An 18275-nucleotide genomic window follows, 5' to 3' on the forward strand; every position below is an offset into this window, starting at 1 on the left:
TATAGGAGGAGCTTCATCAGTAGTAGCCTTTGAATATGTCATATTCGGCCTGGGCGTCTCGTTCTCAAAATGCATCTATTTTCTGTGCACGAGTTTTTATGGACTCATAGTGCAGCTATAAGAGCATCTAAAAGAGCTTCGTGTGAACCTTGAGAGTCAGCTGATTCTTCGTTAGTATGAAACCTTGAGCTAACAAGTAAATCTTTGAGATTTTGGGCCCTTTTGTAGGCTAGAATCTTTTTTTTTTGGAAACAGTTTGGATAATCGGCGCTTGCAGGAGCGTACCGAGCGGGGGGGGGGGGTGGGTCGCTGTCGGCAAATTTTGGGTCTGTCGGCAAAAGGAGAAAAGGTGAAGAGAGCGGAAGGGGAAGAAAGAAGGAAAGCTGAATAGAGAAAAGGAGAACGGGAGCTTCTTTATCGGTTATTTCGATTTTCCAGTTCTTCATCTGATAAACTCATTCACCAATCCAATCACCCGACGACTGCAAGTTAAAAACCTCTCGGCAAATAACTGATAATGTCACGGCCGTCAGTATAGCTACTGTAGCCAGGCTCAGCTAGACGAGTGCCAGAATCGCCGGCAACTCAGTGAAAGAAATGGAATTAAAGGCTTCCGTTTAGGCCGCAGCCCGTGAGTCGTGCTATCGTGTGACGTGTTGTTATTATCCTCTGTTCAGAATGACGTCATCGCAGATGTCATTCGTTCTCCATGGAAAACTTAAGGACACGGCTCACGAATTGTACACAATTTTTAACGTTTCTCGCTTGTATATCAATGAATGTTGTTATTTCTCATTACCGGAAAGTTTTCTGAACATTTTCATCACGAAGTTTCACTATTTCAGCGATCGGTGAAAGAGAAAACACAGTTCGATAATTGGTCCCAATTAATTCTTCTGCCGACTGCCATAAAAATAATATCGAAATGGAAATTCTACGGTGCCAAATTTGACTTAAAATATGCACCAGATTGCATCTAGGGACGTTTCAAAACTAAAAATTTTCCAAAGGGGAGGGGGACACCCCCTCCCCTTAGACCCCTCCCCCAATTCAGTCACATCTTCCAGATCCGTCGGCAAATCAGTTCCTCCACCCCCCCCCCCACAACAACAAACTTCGCTACGCCCCTGTCCGCGTGTTGCGAGATTAAGTGCCAATGTTTCAAAAGTTCATTTTTCAAATGCGTGGTTTTGATATGGGGTGTATAGGTAAGCTTGAACACCATTGGTGGTTCCTTTTGTTTAGGTTTGGTAGTGAGGTATTGCCCACGGTTTTCAAATTTTATGCCTTTCGTGGCTGAGGCAATTTCCTCTTTCTTGTATTTACGGAGTAACAGTTTCTCTGTGAACGCATTCTTTTTCTGTAAGAAATCAGTCTCATTGTTACATACGTGCGTATCATGGGCGTCAACAGGTGGGGGACGGGGGGGGGACATGTCCCCCCCCCCCCCACTTTCAAAAGTGGAGGGGATATCATATCATTTGTCCCACCCACTTTTCAGAGTATAGTTATTAAAAAAAAATCACATGCATATGCGCGATTTTCTATTTAAGGTCAAGAAATCTGGACTCCCTGGGCCCCTGCTATCTATTACTTGCACCGTCATTTATCTCCCATTCTCCCAATATCCTAAATCTGCCCATTTAATTCGTTCGGGGGGGGGGGGGGGAGACCATTCGAAAGTGTATTGAATCTTGCACACATGTTGTTTGTATGGGTTCCAAGGGATTAGGTAAGCCATACAGGTAGATGGTGATGAGTTACTATGTTAATATCACTACCTCCAGTCCCTTGGACTGGACGGACGAATAGGGGTGTAGGGGTTAAGTAATTAAGGCTACATGTATTCGCCGGATATGGTAGATCTTTATTGTTGAGTGCCGGCTAGGCGCTACACACGCTCTGCGCGCGGTGCCTTTTTCTGATTATTATTATTAAAGTACCTGGGCACATAACAACTGACGTCTCGCACCTACATGCATGTATTATATATACCACTCCACCCATCCCGGAGGTGACGGCGCCACTTTTTCAATATTTCGTTTGAGATGGACGCTGTGTAATTCGTCTCCCTTGGTGTCAGAACGGCATCTTTCTACCAGTACTTTCTGTCGGAATTTATTTTTGTGAGACAAAATTTCTCCTCACAGATCTGGTTCTGATGTAACTAAAAACGACTCAGGAAGGCCGTCTCCTGCGATCTAGGGGGTCTTATGTACCCAAAATTTCCTGCTACGCTACGCGCCAACCAATGGTGGCGCTCCGCTTAGATAGTATAGTGTCCCCCTCACTTTCTGAAACCTGCTGACGCCCATGGTGCGTATCGTAAGACTTCCCCTTTAATGAAGCCTTTAAAAGTGGCAAGTGGGTGTGCAGAGTTTCTGTCGAGGTATTGGAAGGTTTCCGTGGGTTTGGTGTAGACTTTGGTGTCTAATAACCTATTGGTTTCAAACCTTGGACCTTTGAAGATTTTGAAATCTAGGTATGTTACCTCGGTGTGTATTTCTACCGTAAACTTTAAGAAGCGGTGAATTTCATTCAACCTGTTTACTAGTTGTTCAAGTTCCTGAGGTGAACCGTCGTAAAGCAATAGAATTTCATCTCTATAGCGGAGCCATTTTAAGATTTTATTATCTGTCGGTAAAATCTGGTTTTCCAGTCTATGAATGACGATATCACAGATTTCCGGAGAGGCTTGGCTACCCATGGCGCAACCGATCTTTTGTAGATAGAATTGGTTATTGAACTCGAAACAGTTTCTTGTTAAAATAAGTTCAATTAGTTTGCGCATGGATATGGAAGATATTTTATTTATTCCATATTCGCTTGTTTCCGCCTTTTCATAGACTTCTTGACATATATCTAATGCCTCCTCTTGGGGAGTATTGGTATACATGGCGACGACATCGAGTGTAGCAAGTACTACTGATTTTGGTAACGGGTGGCTTCCACAATTTTCAGAATGTGATTTGTGTCTTTCACATAGGTGCTTTGTTTTAATACAATAGGAAGCAAGAAATAGTCCACAAATTCCGATATTTTTTCGGTCGGTGATCCGTTTCCGCTTATTATCGGGCCCTCCCTTAAAAATACTTCAGGTTCTTGGCGACTACGTTGCGTTAGATAGTGTAAAACCGCCTACACCCCCCTTTCATTAATAAGTATATCATAATTATCTCATTGAATATATCTTGTTTTATGTTTTTTCTTGGGGTGAATCTGATGGTGTCATGATTTTGGTGCAAAAGAAAAAACGAATCGACGCAATAATAGTGTATCCATTGTACATGCACTGTTGAGCGTTGTTAAATATGTGTCTATCGAGAAAAAACATGTGCACAAAAAATCGTGTCTGCAACGTTTCTGGTTTTTCTAGTTTTTAGCGAAATGTTTCACCATTTTGCATCTAAGCACTCACAATTAACCCAAAATTTCCAAGGGGGAGGGGGACAACCCCTCCCCCTAGACCCCTCCCCCTAGGCTCCTCCCCCAGGACGCAGATCACTAAAGTGCTATCATCGGGATGTCGGCCCCCCCTTTCTCAAAATCCTGGATCCGCCCCTGTTATCTGTATCATACTGCAAATTATTTAAGCGACAATGTTAATTGACTCAAACTCTTCGATGTTATCTCAACGTCTCAATATTATCTCAGTTAGAACAATTTAAGTCTCAAAGTTTAGGGGGATTTATACTAAATTTAAAACCCTGGTAACAATTTGAAAGCTAAAAGTTGGATCGACTACTACGGGAATCAAGGGCACTGTTCACCGATGTCTCGGTCATTTGACCGTCACAAAACAATCCATACTACCGATGGTTCTGTTAATTGTTGGTTCGGTTTCGTAATACTGAAATCTTCGCCAACCCAGTCACTGTGTAATTTTTTATACCTGACCAAGTTTCCTTTCTTGAGGATAATAATCGGAAAAGGGTTAGTCTATACATGGAGTGGTCACTAAATCCACCTCCTGTACCGTCACCGGTGTTTTCAGCAAATTTATTTAGGGATCTTTGTTTTCTTTTTCTTCTTCTTTTCCTCTTGCGTACATTTATTTGCGAAACTACGGAGGTTCTAAAGCAGCAAAGCCATCCTGCAACTATATAAACCATCAGACATCGTCTGGCCACTCATCCACCATCAGTATTCACAACATTAGAGACCCTCCTACAATAGGGTCTCTACACAAACATGGATGAAGTATGCCCTCAATCAATCGTTCACTTATTACTATAGGAATCCTATTGACCCACGTTCTTACGCATTGTATAAAAGCCAATTGTAAAGTTTGTATGAGACGTGGTTGAGAATGGTTACGACGGTACGTATTTATTAATTCCGTGCAAGTACTTTTCTCAACGGTTAACCTTCACTTCGGTCAATTTGTAGTCCGACACAGTGTGCTTTAGCAGAACCGCTGATTTCTTAGAACGGTCTACTAGTTTGTTCATGGCAAGTTCATTTGGTGTAAAAGTTAGCCATGCGTGATATCGCGAGGAAATAGGGGATCGATTGTTAGAAGCCAACATTCCCGACTACAACAACTTACAAGTACAAGTACAATCTAACAGACTGACACGGTATTATTAGGTCAGTGCAAATTACATGCAGACTTGCATGCTACGTGGAATGTAAGTTGGTATCAGACTGGGCAACAGTGTAAACACAGTCACATTGGTCTTTGACCAAGCTTGACTTTAAGCTGATTACAGAAAATGGGTAATGGATTGATCCTCGTCATGCTCGATCCAACAGCGTTATGGATGTAAGGTAAACAAGAGATACGTTAAGCAATTGCAGTGGAAATTCGTCTTGTTGCAGTTCTAACAGGAAACAGGCCTAGGCTAACAAGTTATACCAAGATAGACATAGTATAGGGTCTTGTTTTATCAGATTAGACTAGGTCAGGTTCTCAGGTAGCCTAATTACTACACTGCTGTATTGTATTCTTACATACGGGGTACATTAAAAAGAAACGTTAGACAACTTATATTAAGCTTCAAACCCAGTTTAGCCCATGGATTTGTAGTTAAAATTAATGTGCACGATCTGTATTCTCTAGTGTATGCTCAAAAATTCAATACTAATTACTTGCAGAGAGGAGACACAAACCATACCAAAATTATTGGTCTATGTGATAGTGTCATGAACAATTTCAATATTAGACAATTTCTGAAATGTGATGTCACGTCCATTTCAAGGTCATGTGAGGTCAATAATTAAGGCATTGAAATTCACAAAAATAATTCTTCTCAATTGTTCATAAGAGTAGAGCTCCATATGTTGAGTTTCCTTATACAGATTATACAGATGAGTAGATTCTGTACAGGTATTTTGGACATTCTCCCCGCACTCCTACCCCTTTGTTGTTATGTAATTGTTCGAAATTATGTAAACATTCCTTTTGTTTTGGTTAAGCTCTTTGAGAATGCTGGTATTGGTGGAAGACATATTAATTGATATACAAGTTTGTATGAATTTTGAGGCAAAAATAACTATAGGTATGACAGCAAAACTTAGCATAATAAAAAAGTTATGTATATATAATTTGTATTATTTTAATTTCCATTGGACCAAAGTTCCAGGAGTGTGAAGATCTAATTAATTTAAAAAATTTAAAAAATAATAGATCAGAATTAAGTATGCCATTTGTGCTCACAGTCATGTACAGTACTATATATGTTCTTTGTTTGTAGCCAGTCACATATTTACTTGATGTCTCATTTTGTTCATGATTGCAGGGAACATGATCAACTTGCTCAGATCCTGTAATTGTTACAACAGTGCAATAAGCCCATCATGAGGTTAATCACAGCTCGTAAAGTGTTTCTGCTGGTCATTGGTCTTTATCTCCTGGCATGTGGTCTCCTTCTTAGACGATCCAAAGTAGCAAGTGGTAAGAGAATTGACAGGACCATCTTAATTGGTTAAATCATGTGGTTATAAGGTTAACTTAAATAATGTGGTAGATTTAACCATCATGCTGCTGCATCAACATGGTCAGAAAGAGGTAGTCCGGCCATTGAAGTTAACAACTTTACCCAAAATTCAGTTTCGGTTCCATTCTTGTCACATCCACATTGAGTGTTTAGAAACTTGTGATTTACAAAATATGGAAAAACAAAATTTTAATTTGTAAGAAGAAAGTTGCACTAGTTTTGTAGAGCTTGTTGTAAAGAAATAAATAACTCTATGCAATCAGGTGTACAGTCATAATGTAACAGGTGTAGGTAGAAAATCTATGTAAAGTAAGTTTTTTTAACATAAATCTATGCAACCAAACATAATTCACACGCTATGATACACAACAGTGAATTTGAAACATTTAAACATTTGAGTCTCTACCACCGGAAATTCCTTTAAGTTTAGTTTGAGAGTCGATAGGACTGTAAACTAACATTCCATGCTGAATTTGAAAGAACACTTGCATCATCTTCTTAGCAGATTAAACTGTAGTACATTGCACAAGTGATAGAATACACAGAGTCTACGCAGTTTAAGCTTAAGTATTTTGCATAAGTGATAGAGTACACAGCAAATATACACATTCTAAACTGCAATACATATAAGTGATAGAATACAGAGATACATACCACCCTGAGAAGATTCTTTTTACTTAATTTCAGGTAAGTTGGTTTCTTTGTATGGATAGTTGATATTACCATTATTACTGATACTGTGGAACTGTCAAAGGTATAATGATGGTGTTGAAACAGATGCTATGATTTGCTTTTAATAACATTTTCCATGCTGTTTTATATGGAAATTTCATATAAATATAGGTGATAAACTGATAATTTTGACTAGCCAAGTTTCATTTCAGAAAGTGGTTTCCAAAATTTAAAAAAAATTCTTGTAGTTATTACAGTAACTGTGTTTGGGATGTTTCTATGCAAATGTCCAGGTGACAAAATTGAGGATTGTATCAAGCTCTTTAATTACTTTAAGACTAATTAACTTTCATTTGATATGAAAAATCAATTTGTAATTTTACTTTTTACTAACACTTGGTAGGTGTGGAGTAATTGGCAACCAATCAAACAGCTGCTTCAACAAAACATTAAAAAATATGGTTTAATAGAGGAACATGCAACAACATTTAATTGGAATGATTTTACATTCTCCCAGTTTACTGTATTTATATACTGTATATACCTAAACTAATGTGTCTAGTCGGCCTGTACTCAGATTAACACCATTTATATTGTATGCGCAGCCTATGTAATTGCGTATGATTCAGGAGAAGTATATTGCAAATTTTCAAGCTTAGCTGTTAGAATACCAGCATATGTAAGGTTTGCAGTATCGAATAGCATGTTCCGGACTAGTATAGTACCACCAGATTCCCTGTGGATAGGGATTGTCTGAAAAAGTCCCAAGAACCATACTCATTACTGCATGAAGCTGATGCAGCCTTGAAATGTGCATTAATGTATAGGAGAAGAGATAAATAAGAATTTGAATATATCAGAACAAGAAGTTTGGGCTTAGTTTGATGTAATTACAACATAAAAAAAATAAAGGCAAAAATACTTTGTCCTAGCTTTCGTAACATGCTAGAGACCGAAATTGAGAAATGCATAAAAGAAACTGTTGTCATCGTACAACATCATTGTCTATGATGTAGCACTGCTGAAAAGCAAGTTGATTCAAAATCAAATAAAATCAGTCTGGTTTGTTATACAGTAGGTTTGCATACGTACGGTATAGCTTTCCTCTGATACAGTATCAGAGTAAGACATACATGTTCAATGTCTGAAGTTTATGTACAAATGTTTTGTGCTTTTTTTCCGGAAGGTTTTAAAAAATATAGTCTCCTGAAGGTAGAAATGTTTTAGTTAATGTTTAGTTAATCTTTTAGTTAATGATGCACTCACAAAGTAAACATTTGTATAGGTTTGCATACGGTATAGCTTTCCTCCGATACAGTATCAGAGTTATACATACATTATCAATGTCTAAAGTTTATGTACAAAGCTTTTATGCTTTTTTCCCGAAGCTTTTACAAAATGTAGTCTCCTGAAGGTAGAAATGTTTTGTCGAGATGAGAATCTCTAATCTTTTAGTAAATGATACACCCACAAAGTAAACATTTGTATATTGTAATGTAATTACCACTATCACTAACTATAGTTGAACCAGTGTGAGTACTGTACTTTACACTGAAGCTGAATTCACTTTCTCGGTTAACATACCAAATAACTGTCTTTCTAACACTGTGAAAACACAAAACACCAGATAGATAGATTAAGGTTGTCCTGTAATTGCAGCATGGCGGGTTAGTTTGCTATGTTAGTGCTCAGACAGCCATCTCTTTATCTACAGTGATCTTGAAATGTCACAGAAATATAGTCCTCATTATGCTGCATTTATTTCCACGTTTCAGTGTATGGTTCACACTTGATATATTGATTAATGATTTTAGCAATGAAGACTGAAATTCTATGCTTAATATTACGTCACAAATGATACTACAACAATAGTACTGTATGTGGCTATAAGAAGCTTGAAGGTCATAAGTTATTGGCGCAGCGTGCTATAGAAAAGCATAAAGGTCACTCATGCGACCACTTCAACAAGCATTTTACTGCTTTTAACATTCCGACTTGCTGAAAGATTTCATCGTCTAACTGAACGTTGCCGAATATCTTGGAACTAATTTGGAGGGTCAGATCCTCCCAGAAATTACTTTTGTGAACTTATATTTTTTGCTACTGTAGCTCAAATTTTACGCCAATACTGATGAAGTAAATAGCCAATTTTGTGATGGGAAAGGCAGACAAATATGTAAATACTTTTGATGTATTGTAGCTTGAAGGTACATATGTAGCAATACCAACACATTATTGTATAGTCAAACATTATTTTCTTCACCGCCTAACTTACCTGTGTCTTTAAAACAAGTTTACACTGGCTGTACTGTACATTGTCTTGATTAACCTGGAAACCTTTAACACTGACCTACCATATCTGATCTACCCTGCTCTTTGTTTCCCCTCCAACAGTGTAACATATCTAGTAATTTTCCTCACATGGTTCAAATGATTCTTTACTAAATAGTTCAACTGAACCTGAGTTAATGTATCTTTTGTCCTCCCAGCTCTGTTTGTACAATGACTTTTTGAATAGAAATATTACAATGATCGATTTCATGCGCGGCTGTTTGACGTTTCAATGCTTCAATTTGTGTTTGTTTTGCTCTCATTATTATCAGCTGAAGCATACATGTTTTGTGTCTCTACAAATACTGCACTTGTGCATAAATTCCATGTGGATACTGTATGCAGTGTTTTAGCAACTGCATGGTAAAGTTAGCATACTCCATCAAATATGATGACATGTATGATGGTCTTACAAAAGAACAAAACAAATTTCTATCAGTTTTGACAATTTAGTTAATGGTAATAAATGCACAGTTTTGCTGGTCAGAACTAATTTGGAAAGGAAAAACCCCCAAATTTGTCCTACTGTAGCTTATGGCCCTGGTTTTCAGCAGAATTGCTTGCTCAATTGGCAGATGTTGCCATGGCAATGCATCTATGTTTCTGTCTGTTGACTACTGTAGTTCACCGTGGTTATTTGGTCATATGGTTATATCGGGTGACAATTGTTTGGGGCAAGTCTTCAATGCCCTTAACAGAGGTTACAGTAAGCTACTGTACTAACAAATGACAACACTATGACATCACACATGGCATCATAGTCATGGTTACTTTCTTGGTATATACAGATATGAGATGCACAGACAGAGGTTTAAGGTTTCACTTGTAGAGTAACTCTAGAAGGTCTTAAAAGTGGAAGGACTATGATGTGCTATTTGGGCTAGTAACTGAATGGATTAGTAATATCTCTGGGGAATGTGATGTAGGACTTCCTACCTGTGGTACCAGCTACAGTAAGTGATTGTAAAGGTGAACTTGAGTTAAGGGGAAGGACTCGATGTCTACAAAATACTCTCTGTAATACAAACATGTCCTGCTTCACTCTAGATATCAAGACATGTTCAGTACAGTAGTTTATTACAATCACCATTTCTTGTGCATACATGAATGACATAAAGTGTGATGTTAGTGTGTGTATTGATCATTACTTTTATGAATATAAATACTCGTCTAGCCTTAGGGACAACAAGTTTCAATTTCGTGGAGGACTTTTCATATAGCAAACATGTTAAATAATAATATTGTAACATTATGACCTGTCTCAGTGCGGAGATGCAGATGGTGGCTGATTGATCAATGATGGTGACTGATTGATTAATCCATATGATTCTTTAGGTTATTGGTTGTATTATCATCTACAATATATTTTAATGGAGACATTGCTCTTTTAAGTACTTGTGAGAATGTTCCACTTCACTAATGCTGTCATGAACTTTCAGAAGGGTAGTACCTTTGCAGTTATCTGAAACTCTTTTCTGATGTTCTGGTACTTGACTTTAGGACACATTTTCTTCAGTTGCTCTATCAGTCATTTGATTCAATATATGATCTTTAAAGGCAAGGAATCACTAAGCCAGCTGGCTTTCTGTTTGAAAACATTTTGAGTTTTACACACATGGAATAAGTGACCTGAACCAAAAAGTGCTCCCAATTTTCTTATAGAAGATTAGAAGACTATATGTATAAACTGCCACATCAGAATATAATATAGCTTGTAGTGTATTACGTAGTTAAATCTGCAACAAATTGTTGGTTTCTTATTCTACTTTGGTCAAGTACCTGGTACCTTCAAACTCATAGAATCACTGGCGAGTGGCAAGTATGCCTTTTTGTATGCAATCTGACTTGATGTTGGTGTAGACTAGTTGCCATACTATACAGCAGGGGTTCCCTAACTGGGGTGCATGAACCCCCAAGGGGTGTGTGAGTCCATCCCAGGGGGTTCGTGAGACGTTTCTGAAAGGCAAAACTAGAGTACTTTTTGTCGAACTAAAATCAGATATATATACCATATAATTTAGTAATGTACAAAAGTCGTACCTATCGACAAACTCTTTTCGCGTTCCATACGCATATGTTGCCATACAGTAGTAGTACCGTACCGTCCATGTGATAAATAACTGAATTATGAAAAAGACACATTCCGCATGGATTTGATGAAGTTGGTGTATGCATGACAGTACATCGTGAAGATAATGAACCTGATCTTTTACGAAGAACTGTTATGCGTATTATTAGTATAATAATGACCCAGACCGTGTCTCAAAAAGTTTGGGGTTCGTGGAATCGTGGACAACTCTGACATCCACATGGGGTTCGTGAAGGGATAAAGTTAGGGAAACCCTGCTATGCAGTTTAAGTATCTCATTTCATATGATCATACTCATTCCATAACTGAATTAACTTGTTTTGTTTGTTTAGTCTTGAAGGAGGAAGGGAATGATGCTGAGGTGGCTAATAGGGCAGAGGGTGGAGATGATGAAACAGCCATGAGCGATGCAGGAAGCACCATTGATGATGAGCATGAACAAGGTTTAGCTGCTGTCGCTGATGACATAGCAGTGGTGGCTGATAAATCAATGCCAAATAGAGTAAGTGCAAACATCACAAATTGCCTAAAGTGTCACACTTATAAGTGTTTAATTACTATCGGCAAGGTAAACTTTTTAAAGATTTTAAATTTTTATTTGCCAAAGAGCAACTTTAGTTTGTCCCAAAAAATGTAGCAAACTATCCAAAAATGACTAATATGCACACTGTTAGAGATAATGTGCAGGTTGGTGAATAGAACACCAGCACTGGGGCCAGTGACTCTGTCCTGGTCGATCATAGGCCTACCACTACTTTTGCTTTATTTCAGCTTTTCTACCAAAATATCTTTTCATTTATATATATTTAGATATAATGCAATCTGAATTTGATATAAAGAACCACCCGGATCAGTAAATAATTGGAATCAAAACATAAGGTGCACAAACCATTAACTCATACCTAAGGGTTGCCTCCTTGGTATATAGCAAATGGGAAGGGCATGTTGATCAAGCATTCCCCTCTCCCACCTCTTTATCCATGAAAATGAATTTGCCAAATTAAAACAAAGTATTGATGCATCCGATGCTCTCCCTCACCCCCACTTCCGAGCAGAAGAGAAAAATGAACGTTTGTGTTACTTCTTGACATTGAAATAAAAAATTGCTGTACATGCCTGTTTAGTCGTTGTGTATGTGTGTTCTGAGTTTGTCGCTAAGATGATGGTTTCATTGGTTTGATTTTCCATCCAGTTCCAATTCCCATCATGCTGCTGGAGTTATTTCTGGATATATTTGTTATCGTCCTTACTGTTAGTCTATTAATATATTGTAACCATTCGTCTCTCTATATTGAAAGGGATCTAACAATTACAGGTTTGCAATTAATTATTTTTCTCTTTATAATCATCTGCTAGGCATTGACCAATCCGGAGAAGTCCAATTTAGAAGAAAGTATGTCTTGGGATGAGGTTCAGGCAGCCAGGAAAAAAGTTTTGTGGAATGTTTGTAAGAAACAGCCGCAACTAAATGTAAATATGACCTGGATAATTCATGAACATAAGCGCTGGCTCTGGCCATTTATATACAACGATGAACATCGGTTGATATATTGTTATGTGTCCAAAATAGCCTCTACGAATTGGAAGAGTGCTTTCCTAGTTTTGATGGGGAAGTACAAGAGAGTAGAAGATGTCAAAGGCAGTCGAGCGCATGATCCTAGCCTTCCTAAACTAAGTAAACTACAACCCGAAGAGATTGAGTTTCGCCTAAAAAACTACACAAAGTTCCTATTTGTTCGGGATCCACTCTCCAGAGCCCTCTCCGGTTACAGAAGCAAATTCTTGCAGCCAAATCGGGCCTTTCAGAAGGGGATTGGGAGAAGAATCATACAAACGTATCGTCAGAACCCGGATCCAGAGTCTCTAAAAACCGGCAAAGATGTCACCTTCCCAGAGTTTGCCAAGTATTTGACTAACGCCAAGCCAGCTAAGATGGATGGTCATTGGAAACCGATACATGACATGGTTCTTCCCTGCGGGGTAAACTTTGATTACATTGGTAAATTAGAGACCGGACACCGAGATTCAGTCAATATCTTAAAGAGAGCCCACGTGGATCACCTTGTCTATTTCAAGGAGAGTACTAGAAACGTCAGTCACGACGAAAGTGTCTTTCATAGTTTTTTCGATCAATTAGGCCCCGAACACATCAAAGGTTTGTACAAACAATACGAATTAGATTTTAAGCTTTTCGATTACACTTTGCCTGAGAACATGAGGCCATGGGTATTCGGCAAGCGGTAATCCCAACTTACTTATGTCATTGTGGTAGCTTTTGTTTAAAAAAAAGAAATTTTTGTTTTATTTTGCAGACAGACGGATCTGCTTCCCTACTTTGTAGTATTCAGGTTCATTAAGACATATATTTTATGACAAATAGGTAATTGTTGAGTTACATTTGCAGTATGTGCCAAAGTGCAATGCCTAATGCACCGTCTTTGTTATTTATGTGGTAAAGTGTTATTGTCATTGTAAGTATGAGACAGCATCAGGTTGAAATCAAATTTATTAAAATTTCTTAGTTATTTAAGTCATATATAGAGTCTAGCAAAGGTTATAAAGGAGTGTCTTGGGTCCGAGCGATATTTTGTTATATATCCCCCTCCTTCTGTGTCACGGTTTACCCATCGGCCAGTTCAACGAAATTATATGTGTATTATGCCAATTATGGAGCAGTTTTCAACTTTGGTACTACTCATCTCATTCATTGTGAGGTGGATTTGTTTTCATAAAGTGGGCATTGTCATTAATTTTTGTTTGGGAAACTTTACAGGTTATCGGCCATACATGAATGATGTACTGTATGATGAACACTACAACAACTGAAGATCTATATAGTTAGCTGGATAGTGTTAATGTCCGCAGTCAGAATTCAATATCTTGTATCAAAATGTCATTTTTAACTTGATGCAAGTATTAAGCATTGACATGGCTGTCTGTGCATGTACTAGTCTGTAAGTTTAGAGTATCAACATGAATATTTTCCTGAACTAAGAGGTTTGGTCAATAAGGAATGGATTTTTGGCTTTGGCATGCTTACATTTTATTGCTTATGTGGTAAATGATAGCAGTTTTGCTCAAATGTTACTGACGGTGGTTTTATTGGTCACATGTATGGGCAGCATCCATGTCCCTGCCCTCTTGAGCCTTGATATCAGAGATAAGTATCAAACTTGTCCCCCCCCCCCCCCCCCGACACACACTGGTATAAAACTCTCAATGCAGTTTCCATGCCAAAGTATTGGATTTGTTTGTTTGTTTGTTGTCATTATTTACCCTAACATTAGACTCTGTTATCAGCAACAAGTCTAGTGATTCAGATTTGAAAAAAAAAACCAATTAAATAGTAAAATAAAAAAACAAAGGAAAACAAACCAGCAAAACAATTAAGGAAACTTTGCTTCTGGTTGATATTGTATAGTATATCTAAGATGCAAAAAGATGTGAACAAATAGTGAATGTATATACATGTGTTTATGAAAATGTATCTGATGGGCAGGATTGCTGAAGTTGGAAGACACAATCATCCATTTCGCATGCAGTGAGAAATACTACCTCCAACCATCTGCTTGTCATTGGTCACCAATAATTGTGTTATTTATGTACAAACAGGGTTATAGCTAGGAGATTGTGAGTGCTGGTTAAATAAATTTGCGAAGCGTAGCGAGCGAAGCTCTCGCATCTCACGGCCGGGGTCCAGGGGCCCGCTTAAGGGTGATTTTTGCTACTTTTCAGATTTACAATTGGTAAATAACAGAAAAAGGTGACGTTATTATCATGTTTTACGGCAAGGGAAAGATAAATTTGTTACTTTTGTTGTATTTCACAAGCATTTTACTATTTTTTTGTGCCGGCCAGTGGACTGTTTATTCACTTCCAATGCCGGCCGGCAGGCGTGAGTGGCGGTTACCACCGGCTGCCGCTGGCCGGCGTGGCTATAACCCTGTGTACAAATGTTGTTACTACTGATACATATATTCAGTACCGTACATACATGTACTAAAATATGTTAATTTTTCATATACTTTTGTGACTCACTGAAAATCCAATTGAAAGTTCAAAAGAAGGTATTGCATCATCAAGCTGTATTAAAACCAAACCCAGGTTGGGCCTGGAACCGTTAGTATTAACCAATTGAAAAGTTTAAAAGAAGGTATTGCATCATCAAGTTGTATTAAAACCAAACCCAGGTTGGGCCTAGAACAGTTAGTATTAACCAATTGAAAAGTTCAAAAGAAGGTATTGCATCATCAAGCTGTATTAAAACCCAAACCCAGGTTGGGCTTGGAACAGTTAGTATTAACCAATTGAAAAGTTCAAAAGGAGGTATTGTATTATCAAGCTGTATTAAAACCATACCCAGGTTGGGCTTGGAACAGTTAGTATTAACCAATTGAAAAGTTCAAAAGGAGGTATTGTATCATCAAGCTGTATTAAAACCATACCCAGGTTGGGCCTGGAACAGTTAGTATTAACCAATTGAAAAGTTCAAAAGAAGGTATTGCATCATCAAGCTGTATTAAAACCAAACCCAGGTTGGGCCTGGAACAGTAAGTATTAACCAATTGAAAAGTTCAAAAGGAGGTATTGCATCATGAAAGCTGTATTAAAACCAAACCCAGGTTGGGCCTGGAACAGTAAGTATTAACCAATTGAAAAGTTCAAAAGGAGGTATTGCATCATGAAAGCTGTATTAAAACCATACCCAGGTTGGGCCTGGAACAGTAAGTAGTAACCAATTGAAAAGTTCAAAAGAAGGTATTGCATCATGAAGCTGTATTAAAACCATACCCAGGTTGGGCCTGGAACAGTTAGTATTAACCAATTGAAAAGTTCAAAAGAATGTATTGTATCATCAAGCTGTATTGAAACCATACCCAGATTGGGCCTGGAACAGTTAGTATTAACCAATTGAAAAGTTCAAAAGAAGGTATTACATCATGAAGCTGTATTAAACCCAAACCCAGGTTGGGCCTGGAACAGTTAGTATTAACCAATTGAAAAGTTTAAAAGAAGGTTTTGCATCATCAAGCTGTATTAAAACCAAACCATGGTTGGGCCTGGAACAGTAAGTATTAACCAATTGAAAAGTTCAAAAGGAGGTATTGCATCATGAAAGCTGTATTAAAACCATACCCAGGTTGGGCCTGGAACAGTTAGTATTAACCAATTGAAAAGTTCAAAAGAAGGTATTGCATCATCAAACTGTATTAAAACCAAACCCAGGTTGGGCCTGGAACAGTTAGTATTAACCAATTGAAAAGTTTAAAAGAAGGTATTGCATCATCAAGCTGTATTAAAACCAAACCCAGGTTGGGCCTGGAACAGTTAGTATAACCCTCTGATGCAGAAGTATTATAAAATTATACCAACTAGCTTAGCAACAGTGATCACATTATCTAGACTAAGAAATAGATAACTCTGGGCAGAAGATATCGGTGGGATGAAATTTATTTATCAACATGTGAAACATTTGATAACAAGATATACTGTACTTCTGTGTATATATATTGACAACAACATCAAGACACTATAAACATTTATGCCACATTGTCAGAAAACTAAGAGTGAAGATATGTTGATTGAGTTATGTTATGTTTACTATTCTTGATTCCGGTTATCATTTTACTGTTTTATTATAATTATGATTATGATTATTATGATGAAATTTGGTTAACATGTGTCTGTAAGAGATGTGGTGGGTTCAGGTGGTCTTTCAATTTTTTAAATAATAAACAGGAACAAAACTATGATGTGGGTAAGAGAAAAATTGTTGACAAAACAAAATATATCATCTGAGGTAACAGTTATGATTATTTTGTAATATTCTCTATAGAGTTATTAGTTTTTAACATGATGAGTAACTTTTCTTATTTTTCTACTTTTATATTCCCAAAAAGATACTTTGGGCACATTTCAAAAAGACTTTCCTTAACATCTCCCCAAATTATTTGTCGATAGTTTATTGTGCTGTTTTCTTTCTTATTTTCTAGTGACAACCAAAGTAACAATTTTCGGTGTGGATGATACCATCTTTGACATGGATGAGTTATTTACGACTTTAAGTTATTAACTTGACATTTGGTCAGTACCACAGCTTAAAAGTCCAACGGTCAAGGATGTATCCTTGGTGTATAAGGTAAATTACTCACAAATTCGACAACACTGATCTGTCTTTGCAGAAGAAACAATTTTGAGTACTCAAGGAATCACTTAATGCAAGAGTAATTTTCAAAAGTGTGTATAGTAATCCCACTAGAGCCAGAGATGGCCAGAGATACAGGATATTTAAAGGAGTAGCGTAGTCCATTTAACAAGAGATCTCTTGAAATGTAATGCTTGAGAATTGATCTGTGTAACGAGAAGGGAACATTGGTCACGTTGCTGTCTAATGCATCTAATTCTGCCAAATCATTCCATCCTCAGATAGTAATCGTTTAAGTTTCATGCTACAGGTACCGCACCGCAGTTAATTGCTCCCGTTGACTTACACACTTTCCAAGGCCGATAGAGCATAGATAGAAGATTTCAACTGACATGTCCTACCCACCATATGATGGCTTGGGCTATCATAAAACATTCAAATTTTGCCTCCATAACTGTTTAGATATTTTGATAATAGAGTGCCTGTAATTTTTGGACCTGTATTTTTTTTGAACTACCTTTATTCTGCTACCTTAAGTTTTAAACTACATGTGGTAGGCTAACATGTATTTCTTATGGACTTGGTGTGCAGAGTTTCACAGAACATTGATTAACAAATTCTTTGCAGAGTGAAAGCTAAACTTTTTGGCAGTACTCAAAAAAAAATTTTTTTTTTATGACTCCTCAATTGTACAGCAATATCTTCACTCACCTTGGTACTTTATGCCACTCCACTCCCCTTTAAGGTAGGAATGCTAGTCTTGGTTTAACTGAGATTTAAATTAGCATAAATATATATGTAGCCTACTCCCATGTCCATGTATAAATATACATATACACAGCTACGGCAGGGGTCCAGGAGCCCGCTTTAGGGCCACTGGTGGGGTCCATGGGAAACGCCCTGGTTGGGGTACTGGGGTCGAAGCCCCTAGAAGTTCTGAGAAATTAGAGGTTTAAGGACAACATTTTAGGGCCTATTTTATCAAGAATTTTGAAACACTCAAAGCAATGTTTTCACACTCAAAATGTGCACACTGAAGCCACATGCCTAGCCTGTCGTTATAACACTACTTGATTCTTTCAATTGTGGCAACCTATAA

General features: G+C 37.7%; 1 protein-coding gene across 4 annotated transcripts; it reads left to right on the forward strand.

Moving 5' to 3' along the window:
• Window positions 1-4275: 4275 nt before the first annotated feature.
• On the forward strand, window positions 4276-16841 carry LOC139978924 (carbohydrate sulfotransferase 11-like). Of its 4 annotated transcripts, none has more exons than XM_071989505.1 (4): window positions 4276-4321; window positions 5742-5896; window positions 11364-11533; window positions 12388-16841. In XM_071989505.1, exons 2-4 carry the CDS (start codon window positions 5800-5802, stop codon window positions 13273-13275), a joined length of 1155 nt encoding a protein of 384 aa, XP_071845606.1. In that variant the 5' UTR covers window positions 4276-4321; window positions 5742-5799; the 3' UTR covers window positions 13276-16841. The 4 variants fall into 4 exon arrangements, with proteins under 4 accessions (XP_071845606.1, XP_071845602.1, XP_071845605.1 ...); XM_071989501.1 differs by lacking the exon at window positions 4276-4321 and adding an exon at window positions 4328-4770; XM_071989504.1 differs by lacking the exon at window positions 4276-4321 and adding an exon at window positions 4328-4631.
• The last annotated feature ends 1434 nt before the right edge of the window (window positions 16842-18275 follow it).

This window comes from Apostichopus japonicus, chromosome 13 (genome assembly GCF_037975245.1).
Source record: "Apostichopus japonicus isolate 1M-3 chromosome 13, ASM3797524v1, whole genome shotgun sequence".
NCBI classification, from domain to species: Eukaryota; Metazoa; Echinodermata; class Holothuroidea; order Aspidochirotida; family Stichopodidae; genus Apostichopus; species Apostichopus japonicus.